Genomic DNA, 21,358 nt, shown 5'->3' with positions numbered 1-21,358 from the left:
GCTGTTTCCCTACAATTAGTTGCATATTTTCTGCCCTACATCCTGAATACCTTCAGCAGCGGCCTAGAATCTGCAGAACATTTTCCGGTCATTTAAGACAGAACATTTCCCATATAAAGCACATCCTAAAAGCATAGCTGAATTACAGACACAACACTTCCCTTCTTTTAGGATCCCAAATGAATGCAAACTACAAAAGCAAAACAGGAAGAGTATCTTTTGAAGAAGCAAAAAGGGATATAGACAGCAATCTTGTGCCCAGTTTACTCTCAATAAAGTTAATTCAAAACCTTTTGTACTGCAAGCAAAGTTCAATTCCTGGCAGGTGTGGATCAATTCAATCTTCGTGCAAACATAGACATACTAATCTTCATGCAAAATTTGCCTCCTAAATTGAACAGCAGTGATAAGAGCACTCACTTCAGCTTCATGGGGGATTAGACTACTTATAACTGCAAATCGGCACAGAAAATTTGATGCGACTAACAGATTTTTGTAGAGCTTTTGAGTTTACCTAGCTAGGTTATTGTGTCATAAATTTCTACAGACAACAGTCTGTTCTATGAAGCCTCCAAATTTAATTACAGAAACTACAGCAGTAGACCAGTTCACACCACCTGTAAGAGTTCACAAACCAGACAGTTACCTATCTGCAAAAGAAAAACAAAAGGAGAAAGGGAAGACTTTTCCTCTGCAGTGAGCACAGAAACCATGTGGGCTGATGGAGGAAGGGCAGATTAATCCTACATGAACCCGTAGTGTATGTAATTCCTTGCTACCTATGGCTGCCAGGTGAGCCGTCATAAACTCTGAAATCTTTTTTCAAAAATCAATATGAACCATTAGTTTTCATTTTTGTAAAAAAAAAAAAAGAAACATGTGAGCAAAACTTCAGTGGCTTTGGCAATCTGCAGCAGATAGTTTGGGCAATAGTCATTACCACTATACTATAGCAAAAAGGTGGCTTTTTAGTACTGTACTGTACTTTGTGACTTGTTGTTTAGTACAGCACAGAATATAGCATCTTCCCCTTTTTTAGCATACAGAAAAATACCCTGAGAGCACAAACTCCTGTTCTCCAAACCTAGGATATTGCAGTGCAGTAGAATGGTCAGCCATTTTATGAAGGCTGGACAACGTGTTTTGACATTAATTCAATTAACAAAATAATATGTTAACAGAAGTTTCCACTCAAGCTCCAGATTGCCAGGAAATTACAACCACAGTCTTAGCAGACATGTTATTCCGGGCAAAATGGATATGGCATCCTATCTTGTTAGTTCCAGCATCACCACTACCTTGATGCTGGTTGGCTGCCGGTGGCAAAGTGGTGGACTTCCCAGATCTGTCCGCTCACTGAATAGACAAATGGAGTCTATGCGACTGAAGTTATCATTCTATGTTAAAAGGTAAAGGTAAAGGTACCCCTGCCCGTACGGGCCAGTCTTGACAGACTCTGGGGTTGTGCGCCCATCTCACTTAAGAGGCCAGGGGCCAGTGCTGTCCGGAGACACTTCCGGGTCACGTGGCCAGCGTGACATCGCTGCTCTGGCGAGCCAGAGCCGCACACGGAAACGCCGTTTACCTTCCCGCTGGTAAGCGGTCCCTATTTATCTACTTGCACCCGGAGGTGCTTTCGAACTGCTAGGTTGGCAGGCGCTGGGACCGAGCAGCGGGAGCGCACCCCGCCGCAGGGATTCGAACCGCCGACCTTTCGATCGGCAAGTCCTAGGCGCTGAGGCTTTAACCCACAGCGCCACCTGCGTCCCATCATTCTATGTTACAAGTACTTAATTGGCAACCAATATCATCCACACAGAATAAGAGCTGAAGGCTCCCCTGTGCCTTCAAAAACTGTCTGACAGAAATCTTGCTGCTGTGCACTTCAGCTGTATTTCCCTTTCCCTTCATACCCCTCAAAACTATTTTTACACATTTCTTATTTCTTCTGTCTGTTTCCTGCCACACCTATGCTTACCTGAACTTTAAACTTCAACACTGAAGCCTGGTCTGTACTTTCATATCTCACATGGTCATTTTTCAACTGACCCTCTCTGCCCAACATTCATGTTCATTCTACCCAGCATTCCATTCAACACCATTTAACTTTCTCTCAAGAAAGGTTCATACTGAGCGTATGTGTGTGTGTGGGGGGGGGGGAACACCCTTATGAAATGTCACTGACTAACTTTAGCCAGTAAAACAATTTAAAAATATAAACTAAAAACATGTCAAACAACTCATGGGTAAAGACACACACAAACCGTTTGCCAAAGTCCACAGTACACACAGGACAAATCTTTCCCCCACAATCACCCCAGCAAAGCCTATGGAACAAAAACAACATGCCAAAGTCCACCCTGGCATCATGGTTGGAAAGTTCAGGATCTGGCCTGATCCTGTTCCTAACTTGCCCTAAGCAGTTTAGGAGATGGTTATCTTAGGACAGCCTGCACCCAAACTAGCTTTCCCAGGTGGGGTGACCTAAAAGCTTGAATGTGCCTCTGGACTCTGCACTAACTTGCAAAATTTGGGTGTCCAGAGGCACATTTTATTAATTTCAGTTGGTACTCCAGCTACCTTGCCACAGTTGTTCATACACTAGTGACTTCCAGACTAGCCTATTATGATGGCTAAGTGTAGCTGGTTTGCAGGGGCTTCCAGCTGTTGGCTAGGACCGATGATCTTATCAGATCACGCCACAGGTGCCAAATCCCTGGGGCCCTGAGCACCCACAAAATTCCCCATGAAGGGGCCAGGCACCCACAAATTTAGGTGCCAGGGCCATGCACGTTTCACGGCATGCATGGCCCCGGGCACCCATGGTTCCGGGGCCAAGTTGGCACTCCTGGATCACACTGAAACTTCATGAGTGCACACGGTTGTCAGTGCATATCTAGGCTCAATCCTAAGTGCGGATGAAAAGCTTTAAACCAGTGGTGGAGAATCTCCAGCTTGTGAGCCTAAATTAGGTCTGGCAGACCTCTGAGATTGGCCTGCCTTGGCCCCTTGGGCTAGCGACAGCCACTTTTCTTAGTCCTGATGTCATATAGGCAAAGAAACATTTCCCCCTTCCAGCCAATGCTTCAATACACTCCTCCTTTTTTTTCTTTTAACGTGTCCACCACCCACTGCACATCTGTTTTATCTTGATTAAGCTTCAGCTTGTTTACCCTCATCCAACCCAGAACATCCTTCAGACACTGGAACTAGAAAAAATAGTAATCAGAAATTTAAATTTGCAGTTACAGAACATAATTTTTGTTTTAAAAAAACCAAAACACGTTGCCAAACTGCCTTGACTTTATTATCGGATAAAGAGATTAAGAGTTCCTGATTAATCCTGCTACTTTTGGTTGGAAATTCCTAATCAGTTCAGTTAAGCTAAATATTTAGAAGTGAATCCAAGACATAGGATTTTCTTTGCCTTGGGCATTAACATATTTTTAACAAATTACAGAATGTCTGGGGTTTTTTTTATGATAAAATGTTCTGCAGAAATATCAGCATTCTTGGAAAAAAGCATTGATTTTTACTCTCAAATTTTCCAGGGAGATGGTTTCTGAATCTTGCCCTAGAATCAGATTTTCAACCATTAGAAAGCTCCAGTCTAAATTAGCAGACAATCGGTAACCATTAATTTTTATTTTCCCCACTGCACGATGTTCCTCTTAAGTTCTGCATAGCATGAACTCACCCTTCTAAAAGCTAAGCCAAAGCAACATTCTCTTGCTCTGTGCTCTCCACATAGGTCCGCATTTCCCAGAATCCTACTGGTTGTCCCCCCCCCCCCCGCATTTGTTGCAATCTAAATTAATTTTTTTCAAGCAATGCATTCCAAACGGGGTCCCTTCAGAGCATTTTACAGATGTAGTAATAATTCCTTGCCAAAATCAATGCAAACATTGATTCTATCTTCTTAGCAATACTGTAACAACACGGCATCAATGAAACAGTCATTTTGTGATCAACCAAGATCCCAAGCTCTTTCCCCTGTTGCTGAGCCCCCGGCCGAAAACAAAAACGTCTCTTATCACTCGAAGTTCACAGCCTTCTACTTGGCAGAACTCAGTTTCATTCCATTTCCATTACTGCAGTTCTTGAGGTCACCCAGTTCTTCCTGTGGAACTTCCTCATCCTTATTCTGTATTAATAATGCCTCCCAAATTAGGATTGTCTGCTAATGTCAGGACTCTTACTTCCCTTCCCAAACACATTACATATAAATTATTAAATAAAACCAGCTGGGTAATTCCGCAGTGACCAACATAAAAATTGTAAGATTCTTTACAGAGTATTTTCTGTTTTAGCTAATATTACTTGAACTCCAAATAACACAAAACTATTTGTGAGTTAACTGGCTTGATCTTCCCTACAAAAATAATAAAGAAGTATGCCACAAGTAGTTTAAATGCTCTATTTTTGTGGTGTTTTAAAATAATGTGACCAACAAAACAATTCTTGTAATCTCAAGAATTTATCTGTAACCTGGACAATTGTTTTCTCTAAAAGTAGGGGGCGGGGAATCTCACCTGAGGCAAAATACATAAGGAGCTAATGTTTCATAGACAAGTGTGAAAACTTATGGCAATGTTTATTGGAAACTATAGAAAAATGGTTTTTAGGCAAAGGACCAGTGACCAATGTAACATGTAACAATTCATTGATAGGCACCCATAAATAAATGCCTCCTAAGCAAGGCCCTGGGCCCATGACACTTCACTATGCATTCACAAGTTGCAGGTCAGCATCAAGCCCGTGTGGGAACTGTAATGACCACAGGGATTTACATTTAGCTGTGGCAACACCCTAATGATCTGTTTCTTTTCAACCCATCATTATCATCATTTGCATGAAAGACAAATGTCACCAAAGTCCCCATATTATTTTTTTTTTAGAATAATGGATATCATATTGCATCACTGGGCCAACCATTATCCCCCCCGCCCAATTTCTCATTCTCAAGCTCAACATTAATGAAGTTGCCAACTGACACCAGTATTTCAGTTGCTGTTTTTCTGAAATTTTCTTCCAGGATATTCACATTTCTCATACGGATATCATGTCTGTGGTGTTTGTTTTTAATTATGTAAAAACAAACACACACCACAACTTGACATTTTGTGTCCATTTTCCAACCTTTAACGGGGGTTTTTCCTGCTCCCTGAGGCAAGAGACCTTCACCTTCTGAGGTGATTTTGTTCTATCTCTAGGATTGGTGCCTCCAGTCTGTGGGCCAGTGTTGGCCCACCATGCATTTGGCCTATGAGGCTATTTTGGGCAAACTATGGCCACCCACCCTACACCTTTTCATCTTTGCTTATCAACATTTGTGAATGTTGTTAAACAGATGAAGCACACCCCATCTGATTACAGAAGGGACGGTATAGTTTATTCTCAGATAAAATATATGAGAATGTGTGATAATCTTGATGATGCAGCCTGCTGCCTATAAGGATGACACATATACTGCCTGAAAGACCCACATGTGTTGCCAAGTAATGATATGCTTTTAAAAGCAAAGACTGGCAATTTTTCCCATTTCCAGGCTTGTAACTCATCTTAATATACGGCAATTAAGTCACACACTTACGAAACAGTGATCTACTTGTGTGCAATAATCTTTGACTAAAAACAAAACAAAAAAACCACTGAAAACGTATCACAACTTTTGGGTTTTCCAACACTGCAATGAGAAAGTAACATAATCCTTATTTAGATACATTCCAGGTTAAGAACCGACCTCCAGATCGAATCAAGTTCTTAATCTGAGGTATCACTGTATATCTTTTAAAAGCGACAGACTATCACCACACACTAAGACCATTGCTGAAAAGCTTTCAATTCACTACCTTAGTTAAAGTGAAGCCTGTCTGATAATCCAAACTAGAACAAGAGTTTCCAGCTCATGTGAATGAAATCCATAAACTCTAACCCTTGACTCCCCATAGATCCACTGGATTTCACCCATGGATTTTTTGTAGTCACTGTGTATTACTTGTCTACAGGAGCCTTGGGAAGAACATTGAAGTACTAATGATCTTACTGTTGCTTCTCATGTTGTGTGACTGAACTTCAACGTTGAAAATGGGTTACAGGTTTAAATCCTGATGAGGCCTGCCTGACATTAAACCCTTTAATCCATATGCAATCAGAGGACATTTTTATAATACTACAACCTTCACAAGTCTCAGTTTTGGCAATGAACATTTTTCTTCTAGAGCTCAGCCATAATTCAAATTAAGCTTCAGGCACTTTAGCACCCCTTTGCCTTAGTTATATCCACTCACTCTTTCATTAACACATCTAGGGTAAAAAAAGAAAGAAATGTCTCTCAAACGAAGCAATAGCTTATGTCTTTGAGAATTAAATATGACAAATAAAAGTCACCCAGCCTAAACTCTATAGTTACAAGGCAAGACGGTTCACGTGGTTATCCTTCTGCAGATTTAAAGTTCAAAAAGTTTCAATGAATACAAGTAAGACCACTTTCAGCACTGAAAACTCCTGCCATCTCTTCCGATACAATTAACATAATGGAAGTTTAAAGCACTTACTGGAAAGCCATCTACAGGTACTTCAATTTCATCATGTGACGGCAGACAACCTATGGAAGAATAAGACAAACATAAAAATCTCAAGTTTCTTTCAGATGTGAGAGTTGAGGACTTAGTATGAGGCAGCTTCCTATGTTTCTCTAGCTGGACTCTCCATTTTTTCTGAGACAGCTATTCTGAGTGATAGGGGCTCTTTGGGAATCCAGGCAGAGATCTTTCCCATCACCTAAATTTTGTTATATGGGAGATGACAGGATTTGAACCTGGGACCTTCTGCATGCAAGGCATGTACACTACCAATGTCAAGTTCAAGCAAAAACAGAGAATTATGTATCAAATTTCATTCTGATAATTCAGTGCTCAAGAGAAGCATTACATCGCAGTGTGTTTAATGCCTTTCCTAAGCCGTATGAAAACTGGTGTTGGATCAGACATGGGTTTGAACTTTAAATACAGAATGGTGTCCTGAATGTGCACAGCACACTTCATTCTGATATTTCAACATTCAAGAAAGCTAGTAAAGGTAAAGGTAAAGGTACCCCTGCCCGTACGGGCCAGTCGTGTCCAACTCTAGGGTTGCGCGCTCATCTCACTCAAGAGGCCAGGAGCCGGCGCCATCCAAAGACACTTCTGGGTCACGTGGCCAGTGTGACGAAGCTGCTCTGGCGAGCCAGCACCAATGCAGCACACGGAAACGCCGTTTACCTTCCCACTATAAAGCGGTACCTATTTATCTACTTGCACTTAGGGGTGCTTTCGAACTGCTAGGTGGGCAGGAGCTGGGACCGAAAGACGGGAGCTCACCCCACCGCGGGGATTCGAACCGCCGACCATGCAATCGGCAAGCCCTAGGCGCTGAGGTTTTAACCACAGCGCCACCCACGTCCCAAGAAAGCTAGTATGTTACTAAACAGTAAACACATTCAGACTCAAAAACAAAAGACACACGCTGCTGAACAAGGGTTGCTAAACCTGAAGGCATCACTTCACTTGGCATAATATGAACTAAACACATTTGCAAGTAAATAATCCTCTGGAAACTATTCAAAATCGCAACTCACAGCAAAGCGTCATAGAAGCTGACAGAGTGCCAAGGAAGAAGGTTAGTTAACGTTATACAAGTGAAATCCAAACAATTAGATAAGTGGCCAATGCTCTATAAAAGGTAGTGAAGGTCCTTCAATGAAAGGATCTTGACTCTCTTTGGTAGCTTTGTATATGGTTTTAAAAACATTAAACACAAATTTGTGATTTGCCTCTTCTCTGGGTAAGCAGGGATTATTACCATGGCTGACCTGCACCATCGTGTTCTATCTCTGCTGTAACCATTGCTCATTACCCCTCAGCCACATAGACCAGCTCTGTAGGAGCTGCATGTTGCTCTCTTGCTCAAGGCTAAAACAGGTGCTTGCCATTTAACTTTAATGAATGTACATTAACACTGTACCTAAATGTACAATAGTTATGCTTCTGCTCTTCATGTTTATTTTGAATATTAATGGAGCCACCCAGACTGGGAAAAGAGAAACAACTGCCTGTAGATAACCAGTCAAATAGGCGACCGGCACAGTTTTATTAACACATATAGTGTTACATCATGGGTACTGCTATAATTGTTTTAAAATTATTTTAAAATTATTACTATATATTTAAAAATGCTTATGCAACAGAGATTCATACCTTGGGAAAGATCTTCTACCGCCCTACGAATGCCTCTATCAAATGCTCTTGCATCAGCAGGACTCTGAAATGTCAGGCCAAATTTTTTGTCATCTATTTTCCAGTGGTGAAAAGTTGGCGTAACCTTATTGTAAATAAGGTCCTTCTTCAACGTACACTCCAAAACCACCTGAAAAGCAGAGTTAAAGGAAAAACTTAGCATAAGGGACTTCTGTACACAACAAGGTTTAAAAATAAAGTCTACTCTCAAATGAATCATGTCATGGACCAATTAGCTCCTCCCCAAAGCAGACAAGTTCGTGAAAAACCATTTATATATAACCTACTTGAAAGAAATTTAGTTATTGTCTTAGTTACTGGCTGTTCCCGATTCCAGGCTATAATACAGCAATACCAATGCATTTTTGTGTAAGTACACAGTGACATGGTTGGCATATAATGCTAAACCATGAATAACGTTCACCATAGTTAATAAACCACAACTGAAGCCAAGGCACCTGGCAGATGATCACTTAAACTTCGGTTTATTACACCACAAAATAGTTAAAAGCACCAACAAGAGCAGTCAAACCTTGAGAGTGGTTTGATTTTGATTTTTGCTGATCTTACACTCATGGCTACAGCTTTTTGGTTGTGACAGCTCCTTAACTATAGTTAAGGAGGAAGCCGGAGTTCACACATAATGCCAAGATATGGTTCGAGTTAACCAAGGTTTATAAATCAACAACAACAGTTTTAGCATTATGTATGAACCAGGCCAGCTTGTAAACTTAAAACAAGTAGGTAAAAGCAACTAAATGTATGAACAGAACCCTATGAATCTACTAAATTTAGAACTTCATGTCATTGCCCAGGATTCTTATCCCAAAACAAATATAATTAAAAAATTCCTTCCAGTAGCACTTTAGAGACCAGTTAGATTTGTTATTGGTATGAGCTTTCTTGTGCATGCACACTTCTTCAGATACACACAAATATGACAGTCTTGATGAGCCCACAGATGCTTTTGTGCAGTTTATTCCAGTGTAGATATGTATGCACACACATACTTCAGTTTGTGCTTGGGTGAATCAGAGGAGATCTTTTATAATGTTACAAAGGGAAGTAACAGTTAATTACATGTAAAACACATGTAGCAAACCCAGGCTGCCTTTTATTAAAAGAATACAAATTATGGCGAAGGGAATTTGAAGACAGCAACATGGCCACTCTTCTCTTCCACTCTGACTGGCTTCTCACAAGCTGATTTTCCCTTTACATTGGCTCCAAACACTGCCCAGGTCTTCTAAAACTTTGGACAATACAGTGGTACCTCAGGTTAAGTACTTACTTCGTTCCAGAGGTCCGTTCTTAACCTGAAACTGTTCTTAACCTGAAGCACCACTTTTGCTAATGGGGCCTCCTGCTGCTGCCGCCACACGATTTCTGTTCTCATCCTGAAGCAAAGTTCTTAACCCAAGCTAATATTTCTGGGTTAGCAGAGTCTGTAACCTGAAGCGTATGTAACCAGAGGTACCACTGTATTCTTGAACTGTGTAGACAACATCCTGAATCAGGAATTAGTGAAGAACTGGCCAAGGGGTTATTGACTGTACCCAGTCTCCCTTCTCCTTCAGTCTTCCTATTCAATTTCATTCAATCACATCTTGCCTTTCCTCCAATGGGTTCAAGGTGACATACATGGCTCCCCGCACTATATCCTCACCCTGTAAAAAAGGTTAGGCTGACGTATGTGTGGCATGACGTATGCCTGGCTAAAGGTCATCCAGTGCACTTCATGGTTAAATGGGGGTTTGAACCAGGATCTCCAATACTCAAGCAAAACACTGCATTGCTTTTTCTATCCATGCCCACCTCTCTCATCTGACTACTCTAATCTTGCTAAGTCTCCAAATGCTGTGAAAGGATCCACTTTGGAAGGAGAACGCCATGTAAAAGAAAGGGTGTGCACAATTTCTCTTTGTTCAGAAAGTCATGAATAGTGAAGTTCTTCCCATGCCTTCCTCTTTGAATTCATTTGTCTTGCTGCGGTTAAGCAAGGATACCAGACAATAAGATGCGTAACACGTAACAGAATAAATGTCTCATTATTAAACCGGAAAGCAAAAATAAATATCATCAAGTCTGTTGCATTTGAAAATCTAAAACACTGAAGCCTGAATGTATGTTTAATTCTGCATATAAAAGAAACTCTCCATTGATGTTTACATAGCTTAAAAGAGCAGCAGACCTGTCCAGGTTAGAGTGGAAGGTAATTGTTCCAACTAGACTGGCTGGAGCCAGATCTCGGAAGGGAAGTATAATAAAGGAGGAAGTGTGCAATTATGTCAGGGGTGCTTTGTGAAAAGAAAGAAGAAGAAAACCCTTCACATTCCAACAGAGATCTAAACAAGCTGGGTAAACAAGTCCAGAAATAGTTTCTGTCGCTCCAAAGTGAAATCCATATCCTGGGTGCTATCACTTTTCAAGGTACCTGACAGGCTCTTTGTCAATAACATATCAAACTAACATTCTTATTCATGAAGCTGTACCCTTTCTTTTGCCACAAGTTATCTTCAACTAAAATACAGTGATTTTACTGTGTATCATAACACCACATCTCATCCAGGCTGAGCAAGCAAACCTTTTGCCTGAATTCCGATTAAAACTCCTTCCTGGGCCTAATGCAAATGTTTTTTGTGCCAAAGATCACACACATTTTCAGCTACAGCTATATTCTTTATGTTTTCGAGCAATCACAATGGCAAAGGCATTCTTCATAATGCAAAGCCAAATATGTCTGAAAGCTTAGCAAGTAGAATCACTCCCCAATGTGTTTTCTGAAAATCTCACTCATTTTATCACTTGCAAGAACCAGCTCATGATTTTATCTATCTATCTATCTATCATCTAGTGTGTATCCTACTATCTATTTTCTCTGAAAGTAATTCGTCTCATTGCTCCTTTTGTAAAACAAAATGAAGAGAGGTTTTGGGCCATTGCTTTCTATTTAGTTTACCTTGAACCACTGGAGTTCTAGCCAATTCATTTCTCACTTCCTGAAGCCTTGGTGTGATAGAGGAAGTGCTGTTACAGAAGTCAGCCCTATTTTAGAATTGCTGGTGTCAGGTCAAAGACATCTTAAAACAAAACAAAAGCCTGATAAAGGAGAATGGATGCTCTGAGGAACAGAAAGTACCGTGAATCAGTACTGTTGAGGAAGATTCTGAGAGGAATGTTCTCTAAAAAGAACTAACGAAGTTCTTTCCTTAGCAAAGTTCATAAGCTACTGGATCATTTCAGATACGAACTACAATACATTGCCATTATGAAATTTGATTGTAAGTAATGTTTGAAGGGTGGTAAAATTATGCTTTATCCATTAATTCAACCTAATGGGCTATGAATTTAAGACATTTGGTTCATTTTCCAACAGGGGAATTCCAACTGCTCAAAGGTTAATTGGATTTTTTTCTCAATTTTCCAGGAATTTGCTCAATCATGAAGACTTGCTTTCCCTTTCTATCCACCCACCCTTAATCACCTCATCAAATGGTATGGCATAGGAAGGGAAGCTTGAGAAATCTCCAGTCAGTCAGAGTCATGACATCCTAGCTGTTGTGCTGCCTGGTGGTATCACTTCATGTACAGGAAGGGGCTGACAAATGAAACACCCATTCCTGGAAGCATTCCTATTGTTCTATTTTATTTTAAGAATAAGTTTCAACTTGTGTGATGTTAGCTCTGTTTTACGCCACTTACATCCCACTATTTCATGATAAACTTAAACTCATGGCAGCTTATTTTATATATGTATATGTGTGTGTGTACATAAAATGTGTATGTATATGTATGTTATATACATACATATAGTTATATACATATATATGTAAATGTAATTATATATATTAAATTTTAACTTTTTTAAAAAATAAGCACATTTAAGAAACCAACTAGCACTTTAAATCACCACGATAAAAAACACACAGTAACAGCAGCAGGCTAAAAAACACATTAAACAACTCATTGGAAAAAATGTCCAACAGAATAAAACAGGTTCTTAAGAGAAAGCTTAAGGCAGGCTTGGTCAATCTGTCCTGCAAGGTTATTCAATAGTTCAGATGCCAGTACTGCAAAGGCTCTTCTCTCTCGTCCCTTCTCTCGGCACTTTGGTTGGCAAAGGGACTATAAGGAAAGTCTCAGAAACTCAGTACTGACCATGAGCAGGTTGATACTTTCAAAATGTTTCTTAGGCTGCTGCTCTGCTACTGTCACGCGTTCTTATTTGTTTTAAAAGTATTTTGACTTATTATTAGTTTGTATTGAACTGCATTAATTGTTAGATGAGTTTTTTGGTTTTACTTTACTATGGCTTGGGTTTTTATTTTAAACTGTAATTATATGCTCAAATTGTTAGAAGTGTAATTTGTGTTGTTTTCCAATGCTTTGCTATCGCTGTTGCTTTAAGGTGAACTTTGTTGCTGGAATATCAGCAGACAAAATATTAATTTAAATCAAAACTTTTGCAAGCATATCTGAGTGGGAAGGACCCTGGCTTAATGGTGGAGCTTAAGATTTGCATGCAAAAAGTCCCAGGTTCAATCTAGGTTTACTGGCTGAAATCCTAGAAAGCCAGTCAGTATGGACAATACTAAGCTTCCTATATTCACTCTTGGTTGTTGAAAAGAGGGACTGATATGTTCTAAACCAAGCTTTGCGAATCTGATACCCCCTGTATGTTCTGGGTTATAACTCCCAAAACATGCAGAGGGGAACCAGGTTAACAAAAGCTACTTTAAATAAACCAAGAGAGTGTGTGATCCACCCATACTGCATGACTTGACTACTCATTGCAGCGTGGATAGCGCTGCAGCAGATGACACGAATTTAGTTTTTCATCTAAATGAGGCATGGCCAAACTTGGCCCTCCAGCTGTTTTGGGACTACAACTACCATCTTCCCTAGCTAACAGGACCAGTGGCCGGGGATGATGGGAATTGTAGTCCCAAAACAGCTGGAGGGCCAAGTTTGGCCATGCCTGATCTAAACCTTAATGGGTGGTTTATGGCAGGTACAAATGGCGGAAATGCAAGAGATGACAAATACAACATCTCTCCAGTTGGCCAGCTGAGCCCATGTGTCATTCCTTCCTGTTGCCATTTGCTCCATACCTTTCAGTGCTATTCTCGATTTCCTCTGGCACCCAGTCCCAGCTGCCACATTTCCTTATGATTTTGCGCATTAACACATTAACTGGGAAAGGAGCAACCATGCAGGGAAGAAAATGAACTGACCAGGCAACAAGCCTGATAGTTTGAGTTAAATGTTGGTTCTGAAACTTGTTTTAATGGGAACTCTTATACTATATATTATTTCCTAGGATCAGTGAAAACAAAGTTTCTGAAGTTCCCATGCTGTTTCTGCTGCCCTCCTGCGTCAGTCGGCAGAGACAGAATAACCTGTAGGTCTTGCACAATGCTTGCCTAGCCCCCACCACCATCAACAAGTGTCTATGCCATTGTCAAATGCTCAGCCTAAACAGCAGCAGCAGAAACAAACTTGGCCTCATGGGTAAGAGCTAGTAAATCATTGCCACAGCTCTTCTCAGATACAGTAGAAGCTTCTCTTCCCAGTTCTTCCCACTTTCAACTGTTCACGTTAGGGAGCGCATTCGTTCTGCGTGTGCCCAAAATTACAAGACAGATTGGGGTGATTCAGGGAAGGTTCTCTCATGTTTCCAAGTTGGACAGCACTCCAAGATGTCATGAGTCACAGCAGGGACTCCTAAGCTTCTGAGTAGCTCTGTGGTCTTGGATGTTCAAAAAACACATTTTGGAGAAGTGAAACCAAGATTTTTTGTGGGGGAGGGGTGTCAGGGGGAAATCTTTCGTTTTTATGGAGAGTTCTAGCTTTGTAATCACAGTGAATTATTTTCCCAGAGAACTCCAATCACATTGCTTGGGGGGGGGGGGGCGTCATATCTTCCCATATGTAAGTCAATGCAGAGATCTCCCTTGTAACTCCAAAATCCAGTGGGGTGGGTAAATTCTCCATGAATGACCCTTGGGGCTAAAGGTTCGCTGCTGGGAGACAACTTTAACCCTATCCCAGTATTTCCTGGGGGTTTCTGGTGTGTGTCCCCCCCACTCCCTCCTGATTCTTCTTGTACTGCAGCTGTAGTTCAGAAATTTGGCAGATTTCATCCCATCAGAAGGGGTGACCAAGCCAGCAAATTGCATACAATTCTCAAAGAAAATCAAAAGGTTATAGACTTTCTTTTGTTTAAAACATCAAACTTTAAAGGTACCCTGCACAAGTACTTCTGGGTGTATTTGTCTATAATTTGGGCAGGCTTAATCCATGCTGGGGCGTTTCCGTGTGCGGCTCTGGCTCGCCAGAGCAGCGATGTCACGCTGGCCACGTGACCCGGAAGTGTCTCCGGACAGCGCTGGCCCCTGGCCTCTTAAGTGAGATGGGCGCACAACCCCAGAGTCTGTCAAGACTGGCCCGTACGGGCAGGGGTACCTTTACCTTTACTTTAATCCATGCTGGATGGGCGGTTGAAAAAGAAAAGAACTTACAGCTTCTTTCAGACTCCACATTACAACAAATGGGGGCAAAAAAGAGAAACATTTTAAACAGGCCAAATTCAGTCTTAAATTGAGAGCCACATTGAAAAGTCACAGAGGAGCTCTGAAACTGGAGTCAAATTTTGTGGCCGATGCAAGTAGGAAAAGCTGCTGGCAGAGAGAAAGAAAGAAGTGGGGAAAGGATTTGCTTGCTTTTCCGGACTATAAATAACTTAGTGTTACTACCTAGGGCTATTGTGAAATGGCAACAGGAATTTATTTGCTCAGCATATGGGTGTCAGCATCTATATAGGATGACAAATCAAGATGCAGGGTAGAAAGGGGCAGTTGAGTGGTGCCCCTTTAAAAGAAGGTGTCAGCCAACACTTTCAAGGGAAAAAAGAAGTTTCTCTTTAGAGGGTGCTACCATATTTACTCGAACCTAATATCACCTTTTTTGGCCAAATAACGTTGTGAAAATTAAGGTGCACATTAGATTCAATGGCACGTTTACATTTGCCAGCAAATACTTTTTTGGTTTCAAGGTTCTGAAAATCAAGGTGCGCATTAGATTTGATGGCACATTAGACTCGAGTGAATATGGTATATCCTTGACTATCACCCTACAGCATCTGATAATATGCTTAACCCGCCCCCGCCCCCAGTCTCATATTCTAGCCAATACCACTGTTTCGCCTGTACTAACCAGTTATTTCTGTTCCTACGCTAAGGTCTGCCACAAAAAAATAGAAATCTATCTATATCTATCTGGATCACGTTGCTTCATGTCATTGGACATGTCATTTCTGAAGATACTCATTCAAAAATCTAAGAATAATTTTCAGCACTACAAATAAAACCCGACCAAAACCACATTCATGAAAAGATTTACATCACATATCAGCAGCTCAGCTGGTAGCATGAACACAGGAAATGGTCTCACAGGATAGCAAGGCATAGTAAAAGAAAGCCTTATGATTCGTTTAAATGGCGGAAACATTATTTAGGGCACAAATTATTCATTATTAATTGAATTTGTGTACTGCCCTTCAACTGTAGATCTCAGGGCTATTCACAACATAAAAATACAAGATAAAAAACACAAAATGCATAATAATAACAAGAATACCCCCCAAATAAATAAATATACCCCCCAAATAAATATTTATTTCTTTGGACTGCCGTGTGCTGGGTGGTGGTCTGCTGGGTGGAGAGCAGCCTTTATGGAAGTAGCTCCTGCAAGGCTGGCATTAACATTTAAGGGACCAAACCGCAGGGGCAGGGATTGGCTATGGAGATATTTTAGAGGAGGGATGCTGAATGGCTTGAACTTATGTGGCTGCCCTTGTGGATGGGTCCTGCATATATAATCCCAGCTTTGAGGGAGCCAATCTTGGAAGAGACATCATTTAGGTTTCCGATAACACTTAAAGGGCTCCTGGTTTCCAGCGATTCTGTGGGTAGTTGTATCAAACACGCATAAGCAATTCTGGATAAAACACAAAGTTCTTGTCCTGTTTGCAGAAGCACTTCTGATCCAAATGAGGCATCCACTGATGTAAGAAAAAGGAAGGCAATTTTGGGCAGTTTCCCTGCAGCCTCTGCACCACATTCCACGATGCACGTAAAGGTCCCTGAACTATTGGGTACAGATTTGGGTTGCAGGGTGCTGCAATGGGAAAGTGGAATTGGCAAAAAGTTCCCACACCTGTCCAATGCTTCTTCTGTCCTGGCACAAACTTTTGCTTTTAACTTGTTTTTAATTTTTTACGATTTTACTGTATGGTTTTATAGTTTTGCATTGTTGTAAACTGCTGTGATATATTGCTATGAGCGGCATATAAATATTTTTATAAATAAATAAATAAAACTCTGTTTCCACATAAAATTAATGTCATATTTATGCATTCTATCCCACCATTTATTGTTCTTTAACGTGATTAGTTTTAGGTTTTCCAAAATGACTGAAGCCCAGTTTGAAGTGGTCTAGTTTTAAAAATAGAACTTGGTGTAAGTATTCTAGACTACATTCCTATTCTTATTGTTTGTTTTACAGTTTTACTGTGATTTTTATAGCCTAGTGTGAAATATTATTTGGGTTATGAAATGAGAGGCAATTTAAAAAAATTAAAATAAACACTCTCCTCTGTCTCAGACATTTGCTTGTTTTTGTTATTTTTGTCAAATAACAAAATGAAACTATTATCATAAAAGTACCTTACTCCCATATTGTCCAGATTAGAAAGACACACAGAAATATGAATGTTCATAATGGCACAAGAAAGAAATAGTTGTCTTTACCGTTTTATCCCTGAGACGCTCCCCATGTATAAGAAAATCAGCACAGCCATTTTCTTCCTGGTGAATGACTTTGAAAACGGTGACATAGCTTAGACCACCCCCTCCAAGTGGTAACCATCCACCGCTTGAGTCATCACGGGTCATCACCACAGCTCGCACACGGGCATAACTATTACTGAAAGAGAGAGGTGAGAAAAAGCAGTTAGCTTCTCCATTTAGTTGAATGTGATTTAAACTAAGTCAGTTCACAGCACAGTCATTTGCACTTGTCAGGGAATGGTCTGAAGCCAAGGACTGGGGGACGCATTCTATGGCAAACCAGCTTCTCTCTGATGGAGAGCTGGAGGGGGAAGAGTCACAGAGAGAGACACAGAAGCTGAACAGCTTAGGGAGGAGTTACCCAATTATGAGATAATAACAAGGGAGCCAGAAGGGAGGGGACAGCTAGTCAAGACGTCACTTGAGAGTGTGGGGGACCCCCCCTCCCCACGAACTCGGAGGTCCGAACGTACATATCAGAGAGCAAAGGAGTCAGAGGGAGGGAGGAACTTCCCGTTGGTGCCTAAAATGCTGTGGAAGTCGGAAGGAGGATTTAGAGTAGCCAACTGCCCTCCCTGCGGAGAGCTGTGTATTTGTGCTTGCAGCATGATGCTGTAATAAAAGGACTATATCAACTGCGCGTTAATTCTTATCTGTGACGTTACTGAAAGAAGAGGAGGGCTCTCCACACCTGACAGCACTATTCAAACAACTTCAACAACTCTACTTAAATGCACACTTCTTAGCAATTCAGGGGTCTAAATAGGAAAATACTGTATGCTGCGTGGAGACCCCCAATTTAAGCATGCACCTGTATTTTATGATTCTAATGGTTTAGGCAGAGGTTCTGTTTTATAGATGTATAGATATTTCTTCTGAGTGGACTATTCAACATTCCTGGCTTGTCCAAAAATGTTCAGCAGAGTGCTACATAGTGCTGTAGTAAGCCAAAAACCTAGGTGATACACCACTAGGTCTTCAAGAAGTGTTCCCAAAGCTTAGTCCTCGAGCCATTTGCATGAATTCCTGATGGTATTGATAAAAAAAAAGGATGCTGAGGTAAGAGCTGGACAATTTATTGACTGAAAAAAAGTCAAAACAATGTAAAAAAATCTGGTCTCACCAAACTCAAAATACCAGTGTGTTTGTGACAGCCTTGCATCAGAATGTCTGGCAAGGCAGTATCACTCACTACTGGTAACCACGGCAACAGTGTTGGCAGAAATGGTCCTGTTTGTATTCAGTTGTGCACTGTCTTAATTTGGTAAGAAATGAATGGGTACAGATTGGATCAAAATACCCCACTGCACTAAAGCCTAAACCAAGTAAAAGATCATTATGTTTGCACATTTGCTTCTTAAGAAGAGCCACTTAAAATTGTCCAGCAAGCTTCTCTTACCACATTTTCAACTCCCCCTTTGCCCTTATAATGGTTAAAAGGAGTTACTTTATTGCTGTTCTACACTAGTAGGGGCATGCATGTAAGAGCCTTTTATATCAGAGTTCTAATTACAGGTAGATAGCCGTGTTGGTCTGCCATAGTCGAAACAAAATAAAAAAATCCCTTCCAGCAGCACCTTAGAGACCAACTAAGTTTGTTATTGGTATGAGCTTTTGTGTGCATGCACTCTTCTTCAGATATATCAGAGTACAGTGGATGCTCGGCTTGTGAACGTGGCCCGTGCGGGAGGCACGTTTACAACCCGCAGTGCCGTGTCTGCGCACGCGTGGGTTGCGATTTGGTGCTTCTGCGCATGCGCCAAAACCCGGAAGTAACCTATTCCGGTACTTCCAGGTTTGGCACGGTGCGCGACCTGAAAACGCACAACCCGAAGTGTCTGTAACCTGAGGTATGACTGTAGTCTGAAACAGCCACTATCTCCTCTACCACTGATTAGAATCACACGACACTTCAACAGAAGGAAAACTCTCTTTAATTGATACAGGTTACCTAGACATACCCAAATACTTATATTTAGATATTTTGCTGTATAGAGTTCCTAGAATTAGCAAGTCTAACTTCTAGCTTTGAGCAGTGGGACTGAAAGAAGTGGTGGAGTCACTGCCACATCCCAAGCTAGCCTCATGCTAGACAGGGTGGAATGTGGGGTGCCCCCCTTTTCTATTTTTTGCACCAGCTCCTCTCTCTCTCTCTCTCTCTCTCTCTCACACACACACACACACACACACACGACAGCATGTTTCCCTAAAACACATGCAAACGTGGAAAAACTGGAAACAGTTCAAGAATTTGTATAATTTTCACTCTCAACCATCACAAGTTTCAAAGGGTACGGTAATCTATACTGCTAACTCCACTGGAAATCATAATAAATTAATCACTCAGTCTTTGTAATGAGGAAATAGACTCTTGTCCTGGTTTAAATGAGTTCCTGATCTGCAACTCATGCGCTACATATTCCTTGGAACTAAATTTCACTGAGGTTTCTTAGGGAGTGTCAAGGAAGTTTTTAAAAGCTCACGTACAGATTTTAGTGTTTCTAGTTTTAGGGGAGTACCCATTCTTACTCGAGAAGCCCAAAATCATCATGCTGATTGTCATGATGGAAACTGTTGTGCAATCACACAGTGAGACAAGATGACAGAGATGGAAGTCAGATCAGAGAAAGATCCTTTACTTCTATAGGCATACCTTCATATAAGCATTTTTAAACTTTTTGTATTCCACCCTTTTTATATAACCCGGTAACTCTTTCTCTGTCTCTCTCAAACTGCGTACTCATGCGAGATAGATCTTTTGCATCAACTGTTCCAAGTGTGCTGTCTAGAGAAACAAGGAGCATCTTAGGGTAGTCTCACAAACTAATGTATGCAAATATATGAGGTGATGTGAAAGTTCTGTGTTGAACGCTTGATAAACAGTCATCGTCATTGTCATCATCATCATCATCATCATCATCATCAAAGAAGCTATCCTTTGATTTGGCAGGCCCTATTATGTATGCGCAGATAGCTTTTGTTGCCTTAATGTTTGCAATTTCCCCCCAGAGTCAAGTACCTTTCAGTTTTTTTAAATAACCCACAGAAGTTTCCAATATGTCAATTAAAGTTACAAAGGTCAGAGTTGAAAGGATTGTATGCATACCTCATCTTTCTAGAATGTCTAGAGGATGTTGAGTTTATTTGTGTTTCTATTCTTTTATCTGACAAGCGTAAGTTTAGGATGTTGACGAATGTCAGTTTTTGCAGAACAAACTAGAAAAAGGAATCCCAAAAATGATATTCTCCCCCTTAAAGCAGGAAAAAGGATCTCCCGTCCTCAACTTCAGAAGGAAAGTAAATTCAGTAAAGTTAATGGTCTATTTTTTCCTCTCTCATGTGAAGCAGTTATACAGAATACTATTCCAGTTTAATCAGGAAAAATGCTATGGATGTGCTTCTATCACCATGAGCTCAAGAGGAACCCAGAAATCCAGAAGAGGAGAAACATGAATTAATGAGCAAACTACTATAAATAGTAAAGGCTTTTTTTTTGCTACAATTCTACTCATAAAATTCATCATTACGTAGAATTGGCTCGCATTTCAGGTAGGATCTATCTATCTACTCAGTCAGTATCTTGAAATATTCGGGTTTAGTGAGAAAGTAATAAGAGGAGTAAAGGAGTGACAGACCAATTCCACTGCTTACTTGCACTATAAAGAAAATTCAAATTTGTACCGAGAGACTCTGAATGCAAAGTACTCTTGGCAGGCAAGCTTTTCTTTTGCCTGACTTGTACATGAAGAAAGTATTTCTTCTTCTACTAGGCTTGTTACTGTAAAAACCTGAAACCCATCTTCTGTGATCTTGAGGTGTGGAAGCCTCTGCTGAATAATTAATCTCACACTGGGGCTGTCATTATCATAATCAACTGTTTTCAGCAAAAAATAATTTCACAGATGCACCTCCCTTCTTCCTGAGAGAATCCAACGCAGCAAGTATGAGCACAGAATTCAAATCTGGAAAAGAGTGGGGGCCTGCTAGAACAATCTTTCATCTGCCCGCTAGGGAGAATTGAGAACAGGTCATGGGCTCCCTCCCTCCCTTTCCTTTCCCAAATCCTGAATGCCAAATCACCACTAGGAAATGCTGCAGTTGTTGGGAAACAGATTTTTCTGAAACTGCAACATTATGGTTCAACTAAATGCAAGAACAACTTCATTCTGGGTGAATCACAGGAAATAAATTGTGGGGATTTGCCTTGCCATTTTCTATGCGCTTTTGTTGCTT

The 21,358-nt window shown here is 40.8% G+C and overlaps 1 protein-coding gene and 1 long non-coding RNA gene across 2 annotated transcripts in view; both read right to left on the bottom strand.

The window, feature by feature from the left end:
• The window catches only part of LOC307204306, a 351,053-nt gene that overhangs the window by 56,304 nt on the left and 273,391 nt on the right, over positions 1-21,358 (bottom strand). The window lies entirely within an intron of this gene.
• The window catches only part of SPRED1 (sprouty related EVH1 domain containing 1), a 78,763-nt gene that overhangs the window by 13,779 nt on the left and 43,626 nt on the right, over positions 1-21,358 (bottom strand). Inside the window, exons 2-4 of the mRNA XM_079955054.1 lie at positions 17,087-17,261; positions 8,238-8,406; positions 6,558-6,607 (exon numbers count right to left, since the gene is read on the bottom strand). Coding sequence (XP_079811180.1) covers positions 6,558-6,607; positions 8,238-8,406; positions 17,087-17,261 — 394 coding nt within the window. The remainder of the gene's footprint in view (positions 1-6,557; positions 6,608-8,237; positions 8,407-17,086; positions 17,262-21,358) is intronic.

Source organism: Podarcis cretensis (assembly GCF_951804945.1).
Source record: "Podarcis cretensis genome assembly, chromosome: 1".
In the NCBI taxonomy this organism is placed as follows: Eukaryota; Metazoa; Chordata; class Lepidosauria; order Squamata; family Lacertidae; genus Podarcis; species Podarcis cretensis.
Note: the sequence above shows the minus strand (reverse complement) of the source record. Positions and strands in the feature narration are given on the sequence as shown.